The sequence below is a fragment of the Setaria viridis genome, chromosome 2 (assembly GCF_005286985.2).
Source record: "Setaria viridis chromosome 2, Setaria_viridis_v4.0, whole genome shotgun sequence".
In the NCBI taxonomy this organism is placed as follows: domain Eukaryota; kingdom Viridiplantae; phylum Streptophyta; class Magnoliopsida; order Poales; family Poaceae; genus Setaria; species Setaria viridis.
The window spans coordinates 39,377,467-39,398,234 of NC_048264.2; the positions used below are offsets into that span (position 1 = coordinate 39,377,467).

At 42.0% G+C, this 20,768-nt stretch overlaps 3 protein-coding genes across 4 annotated transcripts; 2 read left to right on the top strand and 1 right to left on the bottom strand.

The window, feature by feature from the left end:
• Nucleotides 1-3,846: 3,846 nt before the first annotated feature.
• LOC117843709 (probable trehalose-phosphate phosphatase 10) lies at nt 3,847-6,562 on the top strand. 2 transcript variants are annotated; one of them, XM_034724386.2, is made up of 11 exons: nt 3,847-4,158; nt 4,281-4,590; nt 4,682-4,822; nt 4,920-4,991; nt 5,090-5,218; nt 5,343-5,399; nt 5,471-5,572; nt 5,664-5,741; nt 5,822-5,962; nt 6,042-6,134; nt 6,296-6,562. In XM_034724386.2, exons 2-11 carry the CDS (start codon nt 4,387-4,389, stop codon nt 6,350-6,352), a joined length of 1,074 nt encoding a protein of 357 aa, XP_034580277.1. In that variant the 5' UTR covers nt 3,847-4,158; nt 4,281-4,386; the 3' UTR covers nt 6,353-6,562. The 2 variants fall into 2 exon arrangements, with proteins under 2 accessions (XP_034580277.1, XP_034580276.1); XM_034724385.2 differs by having other exon boundaries at nt 3,847-4,590.
• Nucleotides 6,563-6,672: 110 nt separating this feature from the next.
• LOC117843708 (beta-ureidopropionase) lies at nt 6,673-9,500 on the bottom strand. Its single transcript, XM_034724384.2, has 6 exons — nt 9,130-9,500; nt 8,358-8,465; nt 8,011-8,199; nt 7,697-7,924; nt 7,373-7,597; nt 6,673-7,256 (listed from the first exon to the last, which is right to left on the bottom strand). The coding sequence occupies exons 1-6, from the start codon at nt 9,253-9,255 to the stop codon at nt 6,894-6,896; spliced, it is 1,239 nt and encodes a 412-aa protein (XP_034580275.1). The 5' UTR covers nt 9,256-9,500; the 3' UTR covers nt 6,673-6,893.
• Nucleotides 9,501-9,672: 172 nt separating this feature from the next.
• On the top strand, nt 9,673-14,933 carry LOC117843707 (asparagine--tRNA ligase, chloroplastic/mitochondrial). The gene is made up of 15 exons (XM_034724383.2): nt 9,673-10,084; nt 10,608-10,676; nt 10,813-10,917; nt 11,210-11,317; nt 11,841-11,978; nt 12,563-12,640; nt 12,768-12,845; nt 12,943-13,011; nt 13,106-13,180; nt 13,324-13,407; nt 13,530-13,616; nt 13,964-14,059; nt 14,141-14,215; nt 14,296-14,422; nt 14,555-14,933. The coding sequence occupies exons 1-15, from the start codon at nt 9,737-9,739 to the stop codon at nt 14,668-14,670; spliced, it is 1,653 nt and encodes a 550-aa protein (XP_034580274.1). The 5' UTR covers nt 9,673-9,736; the 3' UTR covers nt 14,671-14,933.
• The last annotated feature ends 5,835 nt before the right edge of the window (nt 14,934-20,768 follow it).

Genomic DNA, 20,768 nt, shown 5'->3' on the forward strand with positions numbered 1-20,768 from the left:
GATTTGCGAAAACCAAAAATTGCAGGGAGCAAAATGGTGATAATAAAACTGATCACAAAGTGCCAAGTTTAGTGAGCGAGCTTTGTCTTCGACAGATTCTCCTCCTGAATCTTTCTGAGCAGAGAGCAGATGATGTACTATCTGATAATTCTGGTGCTTAGTTTTCACTGGGAAACGGTCTGCGTCTTTCACTGTGATGGCAGGAACGCCTTGAAGATTGAATTGCCTTCTACTCCCTCCATTCTAAATTATAAGTCATTCCAAGAATCTTGGAGAGTCAAAGCATCTCAAGCTTGACCAAAATTACAGAGAAAATTATAAAGATTTATGACATCAAATAGGTATACTATGAAAATATAGTTGATGAAGAATCTAATGATACTTAGTTGACATCATAAATGTTATTATATTATCATATAAATTTGGTCAAACTTGAGATATTTTGACTCTCCAAGATTCTTGGAATGACCTATAATTTGGGATGGAGGGAGTACAATTTAGAGACAGCTGGAAGCGCTAAGGGCTCTGGCCTCTGGGAGCAACGCCTTCGCTGTTTCAGTCGCAAACTTACAACTTTGATTGCTTGAAATAAAGTGGAACATCAGCCTGGGCTCCTATCCTGATAATCTTTCGCCACTGCATTGGAGGTGCTGAAAGAAGCGGCTTCGCCTCGCTAAAACTGATGAAGTGATGATGCCATCACAAGCTGACGGGTGGCTGAATGACATGAACTAACCACATGCTGCTATCCGTGTGAACGTTGGTAATCTGGGTTGTATTGTAGTACCTGTAATCTCTTAATTTAGGCGTATGGGAAAAAATGTTATGAGTTGCATGACAATGGCAATTTGTACGATGGATAGAGAGTGGTCTTATAGTCCTAAAATTAGCTTATGAGGTTGTTTCTTCTCAAACAATGATCTATTCCTGTCACCAGCCTCTCCTCCACATTCTAAAAAAACATCTTATGTGATATTGCATGAGGTGACGTAATTTTACGTTGGTCTATTCTAGCTTCCAGGCCAGCTTGGTGATCTAAAAGTATAAAAGCAGGGAAAACAACTACTTCCTCCAATCAAAATTAGTTTACACTTTAGAAAATTACATTGTTCTGCACTTAATTATATTTTGCCATAATGAACATCATTTACTCATGACCGGAGGGAGTAAAAAATAAAATCAATTAACAATTCTACAAGTAACGTTAATATTCTCTTCCACAATTGTAAACGGATAATATTTTTCTTAAGTTAAACAGTCTTATCATTGATTTTTATTAGAAGCCACTAAGAGCAACTCCAAGAGTATCTAAAAAATTCTTCCCCAAAACTATGTATTGGGGGTTTTTCTAAAAAAAATTTCCCCCAAAAACATATCAGTCCACAGCAGATCGCTAATAAATAGCCCCCAATATTTCAAACACAGGCCACGTCATCGTATTGGGCCCATCGGAAGGGACGCGCGGGCGTGCGGGAATCAGGATTGGGGGAGGAACGTCAACGCTAAAATATACGCAGTGGCAGACTGTTTTTTAGCGTCGCTAAAAAATTGGGGAAGGTTTAGGTGGATTGTTGGAGTTTATTTTTTCTCTCTTTTTTCCTAAAAAAAGGTATTGGGGGTAAGATTAGCAGTCTCTTGGAGTTGCTCTAAGGGCCCCATCCCCTTAAAAAGAAAGAAAGTAAAGGAAAAAATCAATGGACACAAAAACCTGCTAATTTTTTTACATTATTCTTTCTGGCCTCTCCATGTCTATATATGGTCACCTCCTATCTCCCTCTTCCTCTTTTTTCTCTTTGGTTAGTCATTACATGCAAAGCTTTCTCTCTGTTGTGTGATCTCTATCTCTCGATTGCTACAATTCGCTCTGCCCTCTCCAAATCAGGTGAGAATCCTCTTTGATGACAAATGTAATTCGTAATCGTTAGATATTTGCACATGAGGGATTTAATTTGATGCATGCAAAAGAAATATTCTTCATGTCCCAAATCAACTTTATTTGGTTTAAACCTATTGATTTTATTTGGTTTAAACCTACAAAATATGATTGTATTGGGCATATGTTACAACAAAATGCATACATAAAATTGGTACTGTTATTGTCCCATATGAAGGCATCGACGCGCTTATAAGCTCATTTTAGTTCTAACAAAATGTGTAGGATCATCAGTTGACATGAATCAGTTAATATTTGCTGGATATTGTGAAATTTTAGCTCAAAATATTTCACAATTTGCATGGATATGGTCATCTATACATATTTACCTTGGAGCAAATGCACACAAATGCATGGCTCTTTTCTGTTTGATTTCTTATTATTTATCTTGCCTCCATAAATTTTCAATGAAACACAAGAAAAGGACAAGACCAAATTTAGCACGTAGCAATTTGTTATTTTTCATAATGGTAGGAATGTGTAATTTAGGTGTAGATTTAGAGGTTTTACATTTTCTAGAATTAGAAAACATAATAGATCCAATGATTATGATGGTTACTCTACCCTACCCGATTGATGGCTAGATATTTCTAATTTTTATGAGAATTTCTAGGATTTATCTTTTTTTTCTTCTAGCATGTCTCATGAGAATTAATGTGATATTTCCAATTTTTATGAGAATTTCTAGGATTTATCTTTTTTTTTTCTTCTAGCGTGTCTCATGAGAATTAATGTGGAGGCTCCTTTAATTAATAATAGTAAGATATAAATACAGACTTTTTATGCATACCGATGAGTCATTCAACATTAGCTTAGATTAAGTTTCGTTGTTTCAGGTTTTCCTCTTGCCTTTGTATATTGTGTTACCTTGGTAAACCCTCTTAATCGTGCTGTCGAATTTTGAACTTTTGGTACCTCAGAGAACAGAGAACGTAGAGCTCGTAGAACTGGTCCACTGTGCACGTAGTATAGACTCAATCAGGTGGACTTTTACCCTGCCAATTTTTTTTTTGAGTCTTTGACTTGCTACTATTTTCTTGGTGCATCTAGTTTCAAATGTTGTGATAAATGACACATTATTTTCATGCCCTCACGCCATCTTGTAGTTTAACAAGCTACGCTTGTGTCATGCCTTGACCAAGCTGCAATTTATTTTTGTTGCTTGCAAGTGCACCCCATTTCTCTGCTACAAGTCCTTTGAGTTTTGCCTCATGCATTAAAATGCTTCTTTCATTGGTAACCAGAAGTGCACTCCATTGTTGTACTACTAGTCTGTTAGGTTCTTGAGTGAAAACGACCTCCCAATTGAGATTGTTTAATTCACCTGAAGTTTCAAACCTTGACATAAATTCGATGTCGACATACGTCCACGTTCCTGAATTTTTATGCCTTTTCTTCCAACTTGTTTTGCCGAGCGATCAAGGTAGATAGAATCTTAATTCGTTTCTTTTGTTGGAGTTATGTGCCTCATTTTCCTCTTTGAGACAGTCCGAGAATGTGATTTGACCATTATAGAAAGGAAACCGTAGGGAGTTGCAAATAACCAAAGCTAACTAACCAACAAGATACCCTTAACTTGTATGATTCTACAACAACATTCGAGGACAACTTTGATTCTATGTCTCAAAATTGGAGAAATGGTTGCCTTGTGTGATTAGAATTTCATCAGAGCGTACCGATTGCCAAAGTTACTGCAGATGTCAGTGCTTACTGCATAGTCTTGGACAAACATGATCACACAATCCCATTGCCTCATTGATTCTGCCATTGATCTGCCCTGGTGTGTCTAAACCTATTTAGTCATTGTTGTTGCTTGCTCGATTCTTTTACATAATATTTAGTATATTACTGCAAATCAGTATAGTCTTCATGGGCGCCCACAGAATATTGGTATGCAGCCAACCATGCTGTCTTTGAATCCTAATTGACTATGATTATTTGAGTTACATATATATGTTGCTGCCTTGATGTGTGTGTACGGAAGATTCTGTTGTTTGTTGTAAGACTTTGTCCCATTGATTGTTGTTGACCTGAAGCCACCCATTTCGTAATCCCTGATTGCTAGCGTAAGCTTGTCTTGACTTCCAAACCTACATGTTGCTTGTTGCATCAGATTCCTCTGCAAGCCATTAACACTTTTCCATGCCTATGTAGAGTATATATAAACATTGCTGCCTTTACTTTTGCCTGGTGTTGGTGATCTCGAGATTCAGGGGCTTCTTGAAGTACGTATATGAACATCGTTTCCTTTACCTTTTGGCTTTTGCATTTGTCTAAGCAGGGAGCAGATGTATCTGATTGCTCTGGGGCTTTGATTTCATTGGAAATGGGCTGCAATGGCATGAAGACACTGAAGACAGGTGTTTCTTTATAGAAGGGAGAGTCTGACTGAACGTGCTGCGAACAAGAACAAGGCCTTCGACTATTCGACGGTTTGGTAGAGAAAAACCAGCATGGGTTCCTATGCTAATGGTAGCACCTGTGCAAATGATGTTCCTCCATCAGCAGAGGAGATGAAAGAGCCTGCTTTTCCTCTAAAAACGATGCCACTACATGCTAATGGCTGGTTGAATGACATGAAGATATCGTCGCCTACTGCTATCCGTGTGAACATCGGTAATCCCAGTGCTTTTGATCCGATCTACCGAGCTTGGACTGTGAGTTTTTTTTCCCTTCTCTCTGAACTTGTTGCAGTAGTGTTGATATTGTAGGAGCTGGTTCTATTTGTGAATTCCTTGTCATTTGCAGAAGAAGTATCCTTCAGCACTGAACGCATTTGAAAAAATTGCTGCCTATGGCAAAGGCAAGAAGACAGTGTTGTTCTTGGATTATGATGGAACCCTCTCACCAATCGTCGATGAGCCAGACAATGCCATCATGTCTGATCAGGTAATGCCATTCCAATATCAATCTATGAAAGAGTTCCCTTCTCTTTGCCGAGTTTTGCTGAGCGAAACATCTGTAAAATTAAATACCATATACACAGATGCGCGAGGTGGTGAGGAATGCTGCGTTGCATCTTCCCACTGCGATTATCAGTGGAAGGTCTTGTGATAAGGTGAACAAATTGTTGGTTGTCCTTTCCAGTGAATTATAGTAGTTTATTTCTAAATATCCATTCATGCACTTTAACTTAATTCATTTGAATCTATTTAGGTGTTTGATTTTGTCAAATTAGCCGAGCTGTACTACGCTGGTAGCCATGGAATGGATATCATGGGTCCAGTGGGGGAAACTGGTTCTGTCACTGGTAATAGAAGCTGCACGAACTCCAGCATGAAACAGGTGCGCAAATGCCTTTACCAACCCAAATGAGATAGAATTTTGTCAGTGTTTACGATGCGTAGTGCAGAGAACAATGGATGTTTCTTCAACTTGGAGGATTTTGTTTTCTTGCTACTTTTTGTAGGACAAGGAGGTCAAGATCTTCCAGGCTGCTAGTGAATTCATACCAATGATCGACGAGGTATAAAATTTGCATGTTTACAACTCCATATGATGTGATCAAGATATCCAATGCAGCGCCGTCTGATGCAGGTTTTTAGATTGCTCGTTGAGAAGATCAGGGGAATCGATGGTGCAAAAGTTGAAAACAACAAGTTCTGCGTGTCAGTACACTACCGCAACGTCAACGAGAAGGTGGGCTCCCACTTTTCTCAGAGATGATTTTGGGAGAAAAGAACCATTTGCTGTTGCTGACAGTTCTGCTTCAAATTCATTTGACCTTCAGGATTGGCCACTCGTCGCACGGTGCACAGACGACATCCTGAAAGCCTATCCTCGCCTCCGTCTGAGTCATGGACGGAAGGTAAAAGCTGTAAATGGAAACCACTAGCACGACGACTCTTGAAAGGTGATCAGCATATGAATCTTATTGCTGCAATGCAGGTTTTAGAAGTTCGTCCGGTGATAGACTGGAACAAGGGGAAGGCTGTGGAGTTCTTGTTGGACTCCCTAGGGCTAGCTGATTCTGGCAATGTGCTCCCCATCTACATCGGAGATGACCGTACTGATGAGGACGCATTTAAGGTGCATAACATGGTTTTGATACAGAACGACCTTGTCTTTCTTTCATGTACATAATTCATTTTATGTTTTTAATCTGCAGGTTCTACGAGAAGATAAACGGGGTTTCGGAATTTTGGTGTCATCTGTACCCAAGGAATCTCATGCTGTTTATTCTCTTGTGGATCCATCTGAGGTAAATTGATTATTTTGCGTAAGGCTGCTACCATTTGCTGCACATCAAATTACACAACTAGATTGTTTTTATATATCAAACTGTTACATGATGCATTAGTTTTCAGAAAAAAAAAATTGATTTGCATTCATATACTCAACTATGTGTTATTCCAATTGCAGGTGATGGACTTCCTGAAGAGATTGGTGAAATGGAAGGAGGAAGAAGCATTAGAATAACAATAAACTAGTTGATAACATCTGTCGATGGTATTAGGGCTAATTTCTGACCAAAAGGATTAGGGAGCTGAATTGCGTATAATGTTTATTGTACACCCTGTAGCCAATCTCTTTATTTTAGTCTGCAGTAGATTTGCTAAAAATGTCCGTCTTCATGTAAAACAATGCAAAGCATTCTGCACCAGTCAATGTTATGAACAATAAGCCTCACCAATTAGTGCAACATTATGCTTGGAGGCGTTTCTTAGTTATAATAGGTGGTTCAAAAGTTTGTTGAATTTCTTCACAGAGCAACCCCTAGCAAATTGCAACGCAAAACATAACAGAAATTCATGTTTCCTTTTTTTTTTAGTAAAGTCAGGTTGGACAAACTTCAGCGAATGTACACCAAATGTTTTTTTTACAGGATGTAAAAAAGGAAAGGAAAACAGAGACTTCCTTCCGTCTGCACCTTCAAAGAGATTATTCTGCTAAACTGTAAACACGTGCTGTTGAAGTCCCAGCACAAATAGCCTCCTTTTAAATCCATGCAACCTCAGTTTTATGCCCTCTTGTTAATCAAGGGATCAACAATGACTTGAGGTTTAAAATCTGGTTTCAAGTACTCTGATAGCAAGGAAGCATACATCTCATAACGAGCAGTCATGCGGAAGGCCCACTTGTCTTTGATCTGGCGGCATAGGTTGAGGTCCATATCAGAGATGATCAAGCCATCTCGGTAGCGTGATAGTGATGGGGTGCAAGAAGCGTCAGGTGCTGAGAAATGGCTAGATCCATAGAAATGGCCGAAGTCTGCATGCTGAGGTTTCCCATCACCAGATGTGAATGGATTTGGGAACACTTCTGTGCCAACCCGATTAATTGATCCAACAAAGTAGCTGTTTGCAATTGCAGCGTTCCTTGCCTGAAGTGTCACAACAATATAAAAAAAATCAATAATTATGCACCCCAAAGTTTCCAAATGCATTTATAAAAAACGTGTGCTATAGTGAAGAAAAGAGCACAAGAATTTTCTCTAACCTCAATTGGCCACATTGGTTCGCTGAGTTCACCAACAGTTGCAGATGGGTTGAACACTATTTCAGCTCCGTTGAGGCCAAATGCAAGCCAATTAAGGGGATGATGTCTTCCATAACAAATGTTCACTCCTATTTTACCATATGCTGTTTCAAACACTGGATGCCCAGTGTTACCCTCCATGTAGTATGTACTCTCATTGAAATCACCAACTCTTGGGATGTGATTCTACAGTAGTGTTTATTTAGACACAGCAAAAGCTTTCTGCCAGAAGGGAGGAATAGAAAATGCAGCTGAAGGAAAAGAAAAATAAAGTGACGTGCATACCTTCCGATGAATGCCAATTATGTTTCCATTATTTCCAATTACAACAGCAGTATTCCAAATAGTCTCCCCATGGTTTACATCCCTTTCAAGGATTGGGCTCACAATTACCATGTTATACTTTTGTGCAAGTTCTTGAAGGAACTGAGTAGATTCTCCATCAACTGGTTCAGCAAACTCACACCATCTTTTCTCACGAGTGCAGAAGGCAAAAGGCATTGTCCAGGCTTCCTGAATTTTGGGGATATTATAACACAACATCTTGAATTGTATGCCATAATTTTAAATGTTCCAAAGAAATAGTACAAGGTACTCACCTGTAAGCACAAAATATTGACACCAGAAGCACCAGCAGCATCAACGATGTGTCTAATTTTGTCCATGATAGCCTTCTTTTGGTCAGCAAAATGATAAGTAGTGGGAACAGCAATTGAGTTTTGAATTAGACCAACTCGAACAACTCGTGGTTGCCTCAGAAACTCTTTGTCTGCACTAAAACGGAAGGCCTACAGCACAAGTATATCACAGTTTAAATCTGCCACCCAATGTAATTTAATTTCTATATGCTAGCACCTGACGTATTGAATAAAGATGCTACATCTGGCAATCACATAATCAATTGAGAAAGAACCACTGCCAATAAAAAGGGCAATGTGGAGATAACCTGCACATCAAAATTGTGCGTTTCCGCAAGAGTGGTTGTGGCTTCAGGCAGTGAGATAGCCTCAAGAGGTCGTGCACAATTCAGACCCAACAACAATCGGCTTGCTTCCTGTTAACACAAAAAAATTGACAAAATCAACAAACCGAGCATAAATGCCATCTAGTATCCTTATGGCTCAGTGAAATTTCTCAATTGGGAGGTATAAGCTCAGCAGCGTAGAGCATCTACAATTCTGAAATCAGACTGTAGGTAAATTTCACATCCACTGATCTTGCTAACTACCAGCCAGTACCTCTGATACTCTGACTAGGGACACTTGTTTAAAAAAGCACACACAATTTCCATCGACAAATGGGCGGAGGAGGACAGCAAACACAGTTAGGACACGTAAATAACCATCAGTATCATCAATACTGCTACGGGAGCATGGTTTCATTCAGCCCACATCACAAATACTTAATTCACTAGTAAATATGGAGAAAGTGACTAGTTGACGCACAACACAAACTTAATCATGAGGCCAATCAGAGCACCAAATCTCGTTCACCAGAATTTCTCGGTTAACTTGCCCCAGTAGTTCGATCACTCTTTCCCGACCGTAATTTGGTTATCCAACAGCTTTGACTCAACATGTGAAAGAATTTGCGCGCACGGACACGGACGCAACTGAATTTGGGTACGGCATCCAAGAACCAAGAAACGGACACGGACGACGACCCGGCCGGACAAATCTGGGCGCCCCCGCTCGGTGATGGAGTGAGAGAGAGGGTACCTGGAAGAGCTCGGGGGAGAGGTTGGCCTCCAGGAGCCTGTGCAGGGACTCGTACCCGCCGATCGACCCCTCCGCCGCCGCCTTCCCCTCCTCCCCCTGCGCCGGCTTGCCGTTGCTGCTCGCCATCCTCCTCTCGCGGATGGCCACTCTCCCAACTCCTCCGGATTGGACTGACCTGAGGGAGAGAGAAGCGAGCAGGGCTCTTCAACTAGTGATGCGAGATGACAAAACGCATGAGATCATCTTGATTGGCTTCTTGCTTGCTTCGTCGTTGGATAATCAATCAACCAATCGATCCCATTCCCATGTGATTTGGAATCTTGGATTACCTTTCACTAAAATTGAACTTCAGATTAGATAAACTTATGAGCGTGATGACGTCTGATCCTGGCATGCATGGTCAGCACCCATAACAAAAAGGCGTGCCCGCTGTTCATACGTAAACAAAGGATGAAGGCGGAGTCTGTGGAATACGTAAACGGCCTCAGGAGACGCGTTCACCCCTCGATCATAAACGGACGGCTCCTAGGCGGAGGAAGCGGATAGGCCCGCCTCGACAGGCGATACCACTGCCCCGCCGATCGCCGCCGCCGCCGCCGAGCTGCCGATGGCGGCTGCAGCGGCCGCCCGGCTCCTCCGTTTGGCCCCGCGCCGGCTCCAGGTTAAGACCTCCCCGCTTGCCGCGCTCTCGTTCCCGCTCCCGCGTACGGCGCCGCTCGCCGCCGCCTCGGGGCGGCGGCAGCGCTTCTGCGCCGCGGCGCAGGCCTCTGCCCCCGCCGCCGCCGCCGCGGCGACCGGGCCGGCGGGCGAGGCCGTGGGAGAGTTCAGGAAGCGTCTGCGGGTGGCGGACGTGAAGGGCGGGGAGGACGAGGGCGCCGCGTTGGTGGGCCAGGAGCTCGCCGTGCGCGGTTGGGTGCGCACCTGCCGCGCCCAGAGGACTGTCACCTTCGTCGAGGTGAGACACTTGCAACTCCGTTTTGCTAGGCTTGCGTCAATTGGAATGGCGCAGTGGTAATGCGTGCTGTTAGCAGATTTTGCTTTTGCCGAAATGCTGGTCCATATGGTTAGCAGCTGGGTTAACTTTGTGATTTATGACTCTGGAAGGATGGCCCTGTCGTGCATTATTGTCATTGCTTCCCATTCTGGTTAATGCGAACTGATGTTCATCATCAGTAACGTTTCAGCAATGGTTATCATTTGTTTTGATGTTGGGCAAAATACTCTCGAGTGAAATCTAGGGTTGCAAGCTTGAATTTGAAATAGTTGAGGACCCTGGCTAGCAGATTGTAACACTATGATCATGGGCAAGTGAAACCATTATGCTTATGCATGTCATAAAGGATTTTCCGATATTATGGTCTCAAGCAGCTCGTCTTGTATGCATGCGTAGATTATTATAGGGATTGGCTATTTAGAGGAATGGATATCTTTTTTTTTTCCTTTAAGAGTCTAATGCGTTCTGAAATTTCAACTTTTAGGTCAATGATGGCTCTTGCCTGTCCAATATGCAATGTGTATTGACTCCTGATACAGAAGGCTATGACCAGGTACTATGTTTTACCCATTTTGCGAAGGTTGCGATTGTATACTTAATTAAGCTTATCTTACATTGCATTGGTTGCAGTTCATTGACATAAGGCTATAATATGTTTTATTTGTCATATTTTCAATGATGGCTGTCAGATAGACTCTGTCACTACCGGAGCATCTGTACTAGTTGAGGGAGTTGTTGCAAGCAGCCAAGGCGGTAAGCAAAAAGTGGAGTTGAAGGTTTCAAAGATCACTGTGGTAATTGTTTCGTTCTTTGTAACTATTTTCGGTACATGCATTCTTATGTCTGTAACTAACTAGCTGCATATACAAAATACAATGAATACTTATTGCGGAATGAGTTCATGTCTTATTTTGTGTAATATACAAGCTATGGAACTTTCTTTCTTATGCTACACTTCTGATTGGTGATAATTGAGCACACTTAGACGGTTAGACCAAGAACTTGCAGAGTCTGAGAACCATATCCTTTGTGCCTTATATTTCTTTTCTTGTGTTCTAATTTTATTTTATTTTTTGCTTCTTGCAGATTGGGAAAAGTGACCCCACATCTTTTCCTATACAGAAGAAACGGGCATCAAGAGAATTTCTTAGAACTGTAGCCCATCTCCGTCCTCGGACAAACACTTTTGGTGCAGTATGTTTTACTCACTGCTGTCTCCTTTTTCTTCCCTTCTCTGGCATTCTGGACTTCAAAAGTCACCAATTCGATATTCTTTTTAGTTTCTTTCAGTATATAAAGGTGCATAGTTTGTTGACCATGAGACTGGAAATGATTCTTTCCTTCGATTACTCAACCAGAAATTGAAATGCACCTTATCAAGTGTCATCCTTTATCTATTTGTATGATTTGTTCCCTATGGTAACTTACAAGTTAGTACACAATCTGTAAATATGGTTGCCTCTGCAAATTTCTAGATTTGCAATGATATGGTTACAGAGGATTCTCTTAGTTTCTCTTAAATGAGGGCCACTTGGACATTGACTTTCAAATTAATGGGTTATCAACAGTCTATGCTGATGTTCTAGCTGCATAAACCACTCTTTAAAAAATGACATGCTTAAAAAAATATGATTCTTGACCATAGAAGTCCTTTTTTCCTGTAATTATACAAGTTTCTCCTGTGGATTGCTTACTGTATCTGCCAGTGCTTATTTAGGTGGCAAGAGTGAGAAATGCTCTGGCATATGCAACTCATAAATTCTTCCAAGACAATGGATTTGTTTGGGTATCAAGCCCTATTATTACTGCCTCGGATTGTGAAGGAGCCGGGGAGCAGTTTTATGTGACTACTTTGGTTAGTTTTTCTTCAATATGACTACTTGATGCACTAAAAAATTTGATTGTTTTATAGAAAATGTTCTGCTCATTTATGTCAAACTGAATCTATGCCCCATTTCTAAGTTTGCCCAAATATTTCAATGGAACTTATGCTCCAAATCAGAAACCATGCAGCATAACAAGCTGCCTAATCCAGCTATCATCATTTTAGGAATGCACATGTTGCAGGTTTTTGATATTTTTGGACCTATGTGGTGTATAGAAGTCTTTGCCTATCAAATATTTGGTGTATGGAAGTTATAATAACATCCTCAGCAGGTTTACTGTTAAATATGATTGCACACAGTTTTTGGTGAATGCAAATGCTATCACTGAAGTTATACAATAACAGTAATATCATAATCGTACTGTACTACTATCATTTATTTTCATGCATATATTGAACAAAATTAATTATTACTAGCAGCATCTATTATCCTTTCACAAAACTTTTTGTTAAATTGATATGTAACTCTCCATTTTGGCTTCTTGTTCCTTGGTTTTGCTTATTGCATTCTGGTTTGAATGTATGTAATATTTCTGCCTGTTTCTATAATATAGCTTTCAAACAGCGCTGAAGGTGGTTCCCTACTCAAAGATATTCCTGCTACCAAGGATGGAAGGGTTGATTGGTCACAGGTAGCCTTTCCCCTTGTTAGGATGCTACCTGAGTCATTCTGTATGAATTGCTGTCCAATATTTAATGTTATTTGGTTTCTCGAAACTGTTCAAGTAATGTGAATGTTTCCAATGTTACTTATGCCAGGATTTCTTCTGCAAACCAGCATTTCTGACGGTGTCTGGACAGCTTAATGGCGAAACATATGCTTCAGCTCTATCTGATGTAATTCTTTTGCCATATTCATTTCAAACAGCTAACACTATCTGTTTTGATAGCTTTAATCAGTTTATTATTTCCTCACATTCATTTTTTGCTGCAGATTTACACATTTGGTCCAACATTTAGGGCTGAAAATTCAAACACCGCGAGACATCTGGCTGAGTTTTGGGTATTTGAAATTTTACACCTGTTTTTTTTTCTTAGAATCCTACATAAACACTGAATTCACAGTTTAATTTGCTGTTTGTTTGTTCTGAGGGTAGATGATCGAACCTGAGCTTGCCTTCGCGGATCTAAATGATGACATGGCTTGTGCAACTGCATATCTCCAGTATGTAGTAGGTGCCTTCTATCAATTTTTGGTTGATGCTCAAGTCTACTGCTAGCCATTCTACAGTGTAGTTTTATCAATGGTTCGTGTATTAAATTAGGGAAATTTCGATCAGAGGTTTTTTAACCTAATCATTGCTGTTTCATGCAGGTAAAGTATATTCTAGAGAACTGTAAAGAAGATATGGATTTCTTCAATACATGGGTTGAGAAAGGCATAATAGAACGATTAAATGTATACCTCCAATCTATAGCTTTCTTTAGTTATCTATGGCAGCATTGTATAGTTTTGGACTTAATGGCACATTTTGATTAAGAGGAATGCTGACATAATGAGATCTCTTCTGCTTGACCCAGGATGTAGTAGAGAAGAACTTTGTTCACTTGTCATACACTGATGCTGTCGAGCTACTTCTTGGGTCCAAGAAGAAATTTGAGTTCCCGGTAATGGATGCCTAACAGCTTTTTATGAATAACTTTCCCATCTTTGTCACAGTAAAACTTATCTGTTGCTCTTTCTTGCAATTTGACTTCTATTTACAATCTTAATGGAGATTCAAGTACATACTTCTGCAAAAGGAAAAATGTCTGCATGTTTGAAATGTTGATATGTCTTCACTGTTCAGTGTTAGACGACTTTTCAGTGTTTGTGTTGACCGTGAATAGATGCTGGTTGTTTTGATTTGTATGAATCATCTTTGTGCTTTCTACTACTGAATTCCACATACCGATGTTCTTTCATGAGAACCATATCAAAATAAATATCTGGCATTCTGATCTGCTATGTTTAGGTGAAATGGGGGTTGGATCTTCAAAGTGAGCATGAGAGATACATCACGGAAGTAGCTTTCAGTGGCCGCCCAGTTATAATTAGAGATTACCCAAAGGTTTGCTTTGTGCACTTTTGAGCATTTAACTGTTCTTGAAACAAACTGAGACCTCGAGACATCTATTTTCAATTTTGTTAGGAAATCAAGGCTTTCTATATGCGACAGAATGATGATGGGAAGACAGTTGCCGCGATGGATTTGTTGGTTCCTCGGGTAGGCAGATAAAATCAATACAACATACATAAAATTCTTTTAGCTATTGCCAATTCAACTGTGTATCTGTTCAATGTCAGGTTGGTGAACTTATTGGAGGAAGTCAGAGGGAAGAGCGCCTTGATCACCTCGAAGCCCGGTTGGATGAGCAAAACCTGAACAAGGAGAGCTACTGGTGGTATTTGGATCTACGGCGATATGGATCAGGTTAAATACCTTAACAATGCTTGCTGAAATTGAGGGGAAAGGCTGGATAATATGATTTTCTGTGGTTTTTTAATTATCAAGAAACTTTGGTTCCCGTGACGTGTCATGACAGTCTTCTTTGCTCTGCTGCAGTTCCCCATGCTGGTTTTGGTCTTGGATTTGAACGGCTCGTACAGTTTGCAACCGGAATTGACAACATCAGAGACGCCATCCCATTTCCCCGAGTTCCTGGCTCTGCCGAGTTCTAGCGATCTCGAGGCGTTTGCATATATATACTTTACGAAATTCTTGCCTGGGAGACAAGGGTGGGAAAACCACATGACCCATTACTATGCATTGTACAGAGTTGCTCGTTGCTAATCTGAAGTGAAGCTATACCCTGGTGGATTCGTTGTTTGGTGTAATTGCGTACACCGTGGGTAAGGTAAATTTCGCCGCGATAACAATCTGAGTATGATCTTCCTGTAATTTTGAACACTAACAATTTTGTCAAGGGTGGTTTTTGTTTGTACGGTGCTTGGCTTTTCACCCATGCAGGCAATTATAGCGTCAGGTGAGGTCGCTCTATTTGAGGGTTGTCTTGCTCGCTGATGCTTTTCCTATTATAAAGTACAAAGAAGCGAAGGTAATCTCGTCCAAAAACAATTATTGCTTATTTTGGGACGGGGAGAAGCGAAGGTAATATCGTCCAAAAACTCCCAATGAGGTTAATCCCGTCCACGCCCGCGGAGAGAGAAACCATTGTCGCCGCCCGCACCGCTGTGCTCCACGAGCGGCAACCAAATCCATCAAATCGGCAAATACTGCATCCCTTTCTGACTGTCGATAGCCATCCCCCGTGAAACAAATTTTGATAGCAGAAAAATGTAAATTTGTATACTTTCGGCCGCTTCACAGTTCAGATACATGCAGTTAAATTCGGTCCATGAGGCAATTGTTCAAGTATCAGAGGACCTTATTCGTGAACATACTCAATAAATACTTGGAGGGATTATTAACCATTTAACATAGGCTAGTCCATTAGAGCTAACTCAAGATGCTCCTAGAGCCCATAGCTCCACAGTTTGGTTAGCTGGTAACCCCAAATTGTATTGAGCGCTTGCTTAGTGCTTCGAGATCGTAACTCTACTCCTTATTGATCAGCAGACCTCTCTTTCTCGGGTAAGAAAAGGGAACAGTGCATCTGAACTATGCCTACGGAATATGAGAACATCATGAGCAAGCAAGGAAAGAAATTTACACTGCGAAGGCTACAATGAATTTTGTTGTATCGATATCATTTATCATGCAGTAACATTGGCGCATTATATTGAATTTTGTGAATGTATTTTCAGGGAAAGAAAGCGTCACGAGAATTTATTAGCAAGCAAAAACGATCATTTCAGGTTTCAGCCAAGATTAACGACCACATTGCTTGTTACACCCAGATGCATTCCAATCAATAATCATGCAGATGAAATCTCTTTACCACATCTGTCGTAGACATTGCATTCTACGGAAGTATTTGCCTGGAAGATGGTGCGCAGTTTCTGGCATCCCCCATCTTCTGGTGACACCTTATCGGACAATTGAACGGTCATTCTCTTTAGCATTGGCGCGGATCGGAACAGAAGTTTTAGGAAATCAATTTCATGACCAAAACCACAGAAGCCTTCAATTACCGCCACTCCAAGATCGGTCAAGGAGATATGTTGATTTCTCCGGTTGCTAAATTGATCGCAGTCACAATTCTTTGAGCATCCCCATTCCTAATAATAGAAAGTATAAAATCATGTTGTATTACGGTCTTACCGACGCTTGTATACATTTGAGGACCGAGGTATCTCAAGAATATAAACGGATGAAATTTGCATAAGACACATAAAAAATGGGGAAGAATGTATAGAATTATACCAAGTTTTGCAACAGGACCACCTTAAGCCTTTGAATGGTGCAAATCTGCAGTAGTTCCAACACAAGCGCTCCAAAAGCATGCCCACCCGTACCGAGTTCCAGCTCCAAGGTAGAGAAGTCGATTAGCCCTGGAAGCCGTGCTGAATTACGCTGGGAAAATCATGATTAAAAGCACACACATATGAAGAATAGTACTCTCTCGAAAACCACCGAGATGTTGGATCAACGCAGTGCGATACCGAAGAAAAGATCTTACGCGTCCAACAGAATCTTCTTGTGCTATTAAAATGGGGTACGGTAGTGCATGTCAACTGATCTGATCGGCATGAACAAGCAGGCAAGAGGAGTGCAGGAGAGAAGTAAACAGCCCGGAACCTCGACTGGATTGGAATGCGCGACAGAGAGCTCGCGTCACGACGAGATGGCGTTCAGGGCGGAGGAGGCAACAACACCACCGGTCACTATGGATCAGGGCACGCCGGCGGTGGCGCCAAGCGGCACCGGGCCAGAGAGCAGGCTCGCTCTAAGGTTTGGGGTTTTTCTCCGGTCGGGTGGGGATTGTATCTTAGCTTGTTGCCTGGTGGGCGAGGAGACTGGAGACGAAAGGTAGAAACTTTGGAAAAATAGGAAAATACTATAAAGTATACACGAATTTAGAAATGAATTATCTAGTCAACTTGGAAACTCAACCCATTGGAATATAGTATTCCTAGACCAACTATACTATACGGAAATAATTTGTCATAAGGAGGTATATATGGAGGTAAAGGAGAAACGTAACATAAACTATGAGGAAATTATTTTACTACACTATTGGAGGATCGACTATTAGTACGGTTTATTACGGATGGTGTTACGATCCGGTACTAAAAGATCTTGGGAAATCTCAAATTAATTTGGACCTGGTACTAATTCCACGCATTAGTACCAGTTCAAAACAGCAGGTACCGACGAATGCTCACTTCTTCAGTAGTGGTACTGTTGTCATCAATTAACCCTATAGGAAAAAAAACATGGGTTGTCTAGGTAATGGGCGTATTGTTTCCATTAGGATTGTATACGGTTATAAAGTTCATTTATTTATTCCTGAAAAATCAAGTTGACATGAGTCTTGGTTCGATTGTATCGAGCGTGACAAATGAGAAATTAACTACTTGACTCTTCAACTCTTTACCCTTCGCCCTTTATATGGGAATCGAGACTTTTCACTTGGAGCTTTCATGATTACTTTCAAGTGGTTTTGCGGTTTGCTTTTGCTCGGCATTTGATCATTTTAGATAGTTTATTCTCTCTTTTTTTTCCAGTGAGTGTCATCTATTTTCTACATTTTCAAAATGCACATCTGCATTCTTAAATTTGCTAATCGGTTTATATGAGGTACAAATCTTCGTAACCAGTATTAAATTACCCGCGTGGCATGCTGACCGTACAATGACGTGTATCTGACATGTGAGATGCTGACCGTACAATAACGCACGTTTCTAATTAAAGAAAAAAGAAAAAAAATCCGGCCAATGTTCTTCTCCGCCTCCGGCCGCCGTACGTCCTCTACGGTCATCCACCCACGTCGGCCCCTTGCCCTGCGGACCTGGCCTCGACCAACGTTCGCTCCCACTGTTTGCTGTCGACGTCGCCCTCTCCCCTCCTGTTTGATGGTCCGGCCGCCGGAATTGGGGGAAGCAGGAGGTGACCGGGGCCATGCCGCAGCGCAGGCGGACGGGGACGGTGGCTCCGCAGGGCAGCCCGCCCGGAGCAAACGACCGCCGAGGCTGCGGTGCAGTGTGGGCAGACAGCGGCGGTGGCCGCGGCCCGGCGCGCGGCAGCGGTCGCGGCCTGCCCGAGTGAATGACGGCTGAGGCCTTGCGCGGGCGGCCGGTGCGGGCCGATGGGCGCGGTTGTCGTGGTCCATACGGCGGCGGTGGCTGGCGTTCGCTCGCGCGGGGCCGCCACCGACCGCTCGCGCCGGCGTCACGCCCCTGCCACCGACCGCCTGGGCTCTGCATTGGCCGGCGTCCGCTCACGCGAGGATTTCTCTGTCTGCTCCGGCAGGGTCGCGGCCGCGTGGGTGGAGCGCACGGCAGCCCAGCGCAGGCGGACGGCGGCGCACCCGCGGGGGAGGACTGCAGCTGGCCCGACCTCACCAGCGCCCCTAGCGCATCTCCGCCAGCGGGAGATCGATGTGACGGGAGAGAGAGAAAAGGATTGGAGAAGGGATGTGGATCTGACATGTGGGCCCCACATGTAGGTCCACGTCAATGCAATATCTGCATGCCATGCAGGCAGTGTAATGCAGGAGTGTAATGTGGTTAAAGATTTTGGATCTCACGTGAAGTTTAGGGATGTAGATGTGCATTTTAGGAGTTTGAGGATGTAGATGATACTAGCTGCTACCGTACATTTTACTCTTTTTTCAAATCTATCTTTGTGTTGGCACGCTATCAATGCACCTATCAAGTTGAAGATTGGGAGATCAAGAGTGATCTTGCTTCTTTTTTGATGAGTGATTGATAACTTGCGCTCTCTGATGTGCCGCTTGACTTGCATATACAGGTGAGATGTTGCTGTGGTGGTTAGCATAAGTGGTGAAGGGGAGGTTATACTTTATCTAGAACACGCTGGATCATCTTGTTGTCACCGAAACGCTTCACATGGTATATCCAAATTCAAACAGTATTCCTTTGCGCAAGCCACCAAATCCAAATACTCCCTCCATTTCAAATTATAAGTCATTCCAAGAATCTTGGAAAGTCAAAGTATCTCAAGTTTAACCAAATTTATATGATAATATAATAACATTTATGGTGTCAACTAAGTGTCACTAGATTCTTCATCAATTATATTTTCATTGTATACCTATTTGATGTCATAAATCTTTATAATTTTCTCTATAATTTTGGTCAAACTTAAGATACTTTGACTCTCCAAGATTCATGGAATGACTTATAATTTGGAATGGAAGGAGTAGTATTCATTTGCGCAAGTCACACGACCACAGTCTATCTTACCTTATGATGACGATTCTTTATTATACAAGTCTACTTGGAAAGCTAGTGTGCTAGTATCTAACTATCTCATCTTAGGTAAAGAAAAAAGAAAAAATAAGTGACGAAGATTTGGGGTTGTCCGAGTCGACCATTTTCAACCTGGATTACGGATTCTGTTTGGTACATTGAGTTTTGAACTTGAAACTTGAAAGTCGTATAAAAGTGTTTTTTTTTTAATCATGATGAGTGTGTATACTAGCTTTCACGGTTTCACATGGAGGCAACCACATGACCACATCGCCGGTAAACCCTTTGGAAGTTGGAAGGTTTAGCCTAGAAGCCGAAGTGACCAGTTGGCCTAGAACCCTTTGGAGTACTTAATAGAGTAATTTAATTTTTTTCTTCTTCAAAATACTTGTTTACTTTTGATATAGTAGCTCGTTCTTGCTTGCTTTCTCATGGAGGTTCGCCAAATTCTTTTTATAAGTTGATGATACCTTTGTTCTCCATTTCATAATTTGTTCTAAATAGACATATATTTCATTTTATGTTTGATTATCTATTTTGGGATGCTTCCAAAATCTCCCCTAAAATTTCTCTGTAGACTGTTTAGAGGGTAGAGAAAAAAAATCGAGCAAGTTGAGGTGGAGACGGTTCAAAAAATAGAGGTTTTATTTAGAGGTATCGGCCTCTCGGTAAAAAAAAAAATGGCCCAACCCCATTAACTATGCAAACGGAGACCAACCGTCGAGCAAGCTACCCTCTCCGCTAGTCTGGTTCCCCTCGCCGGCGGCAGTGGGCTGGCGTCCCCTGTCTGAATTCTGCTTCCCCTAGCCGGCGGCAGCTGGCCGGTGTTCCCCATCTGACGTAGCCGGAGTAGTCTTCTCTGACCATCTGCGGGTGGTGGGTACCTGCTAGTTCTTCTGCCTCAGTCATTTGTCTGGTGTGGGCTGGTTGTTATAGTGCCGACTGGTCTTCTCTTCTGGATCATTTTCCAGCTTGTTTGAGATACTTACGAGTTCGCTTGGCATCCACTCATCCTCAATTTTGTGGATCTGCATTGTCATTGGACATGGATTTTCTGGGTAATTTTCTAAAGATAAAAGGGTAGGGGGAAATATGAGTAAAATTCACTGGCGCTACATCAACTTGGCACCGAGTGTCATCCAGGTCCCTCTACTCCTAAAATACACACATAGTTACAGGATCTAGACCTAGGCGTTGACATGCGTCTAAATGGACCTCGGACTGGACCCGCGAGCTAATGTGGCAGGCCACGCTGGACTACACGAGCCCGGGAGCCGTGTATTTTTGCACATACCCCCTCAGTACATACACACATATACATAGGATCCTCCAGATTGGATATTCCATCTCCAGCCCCAATCCTTTTCCCATCCCCATCGCTGTCCCCATCGCGTCGCCGGAGGCAGGCAGGCGAACGTCAGCCGGCCATCGAAGCTAGCAAT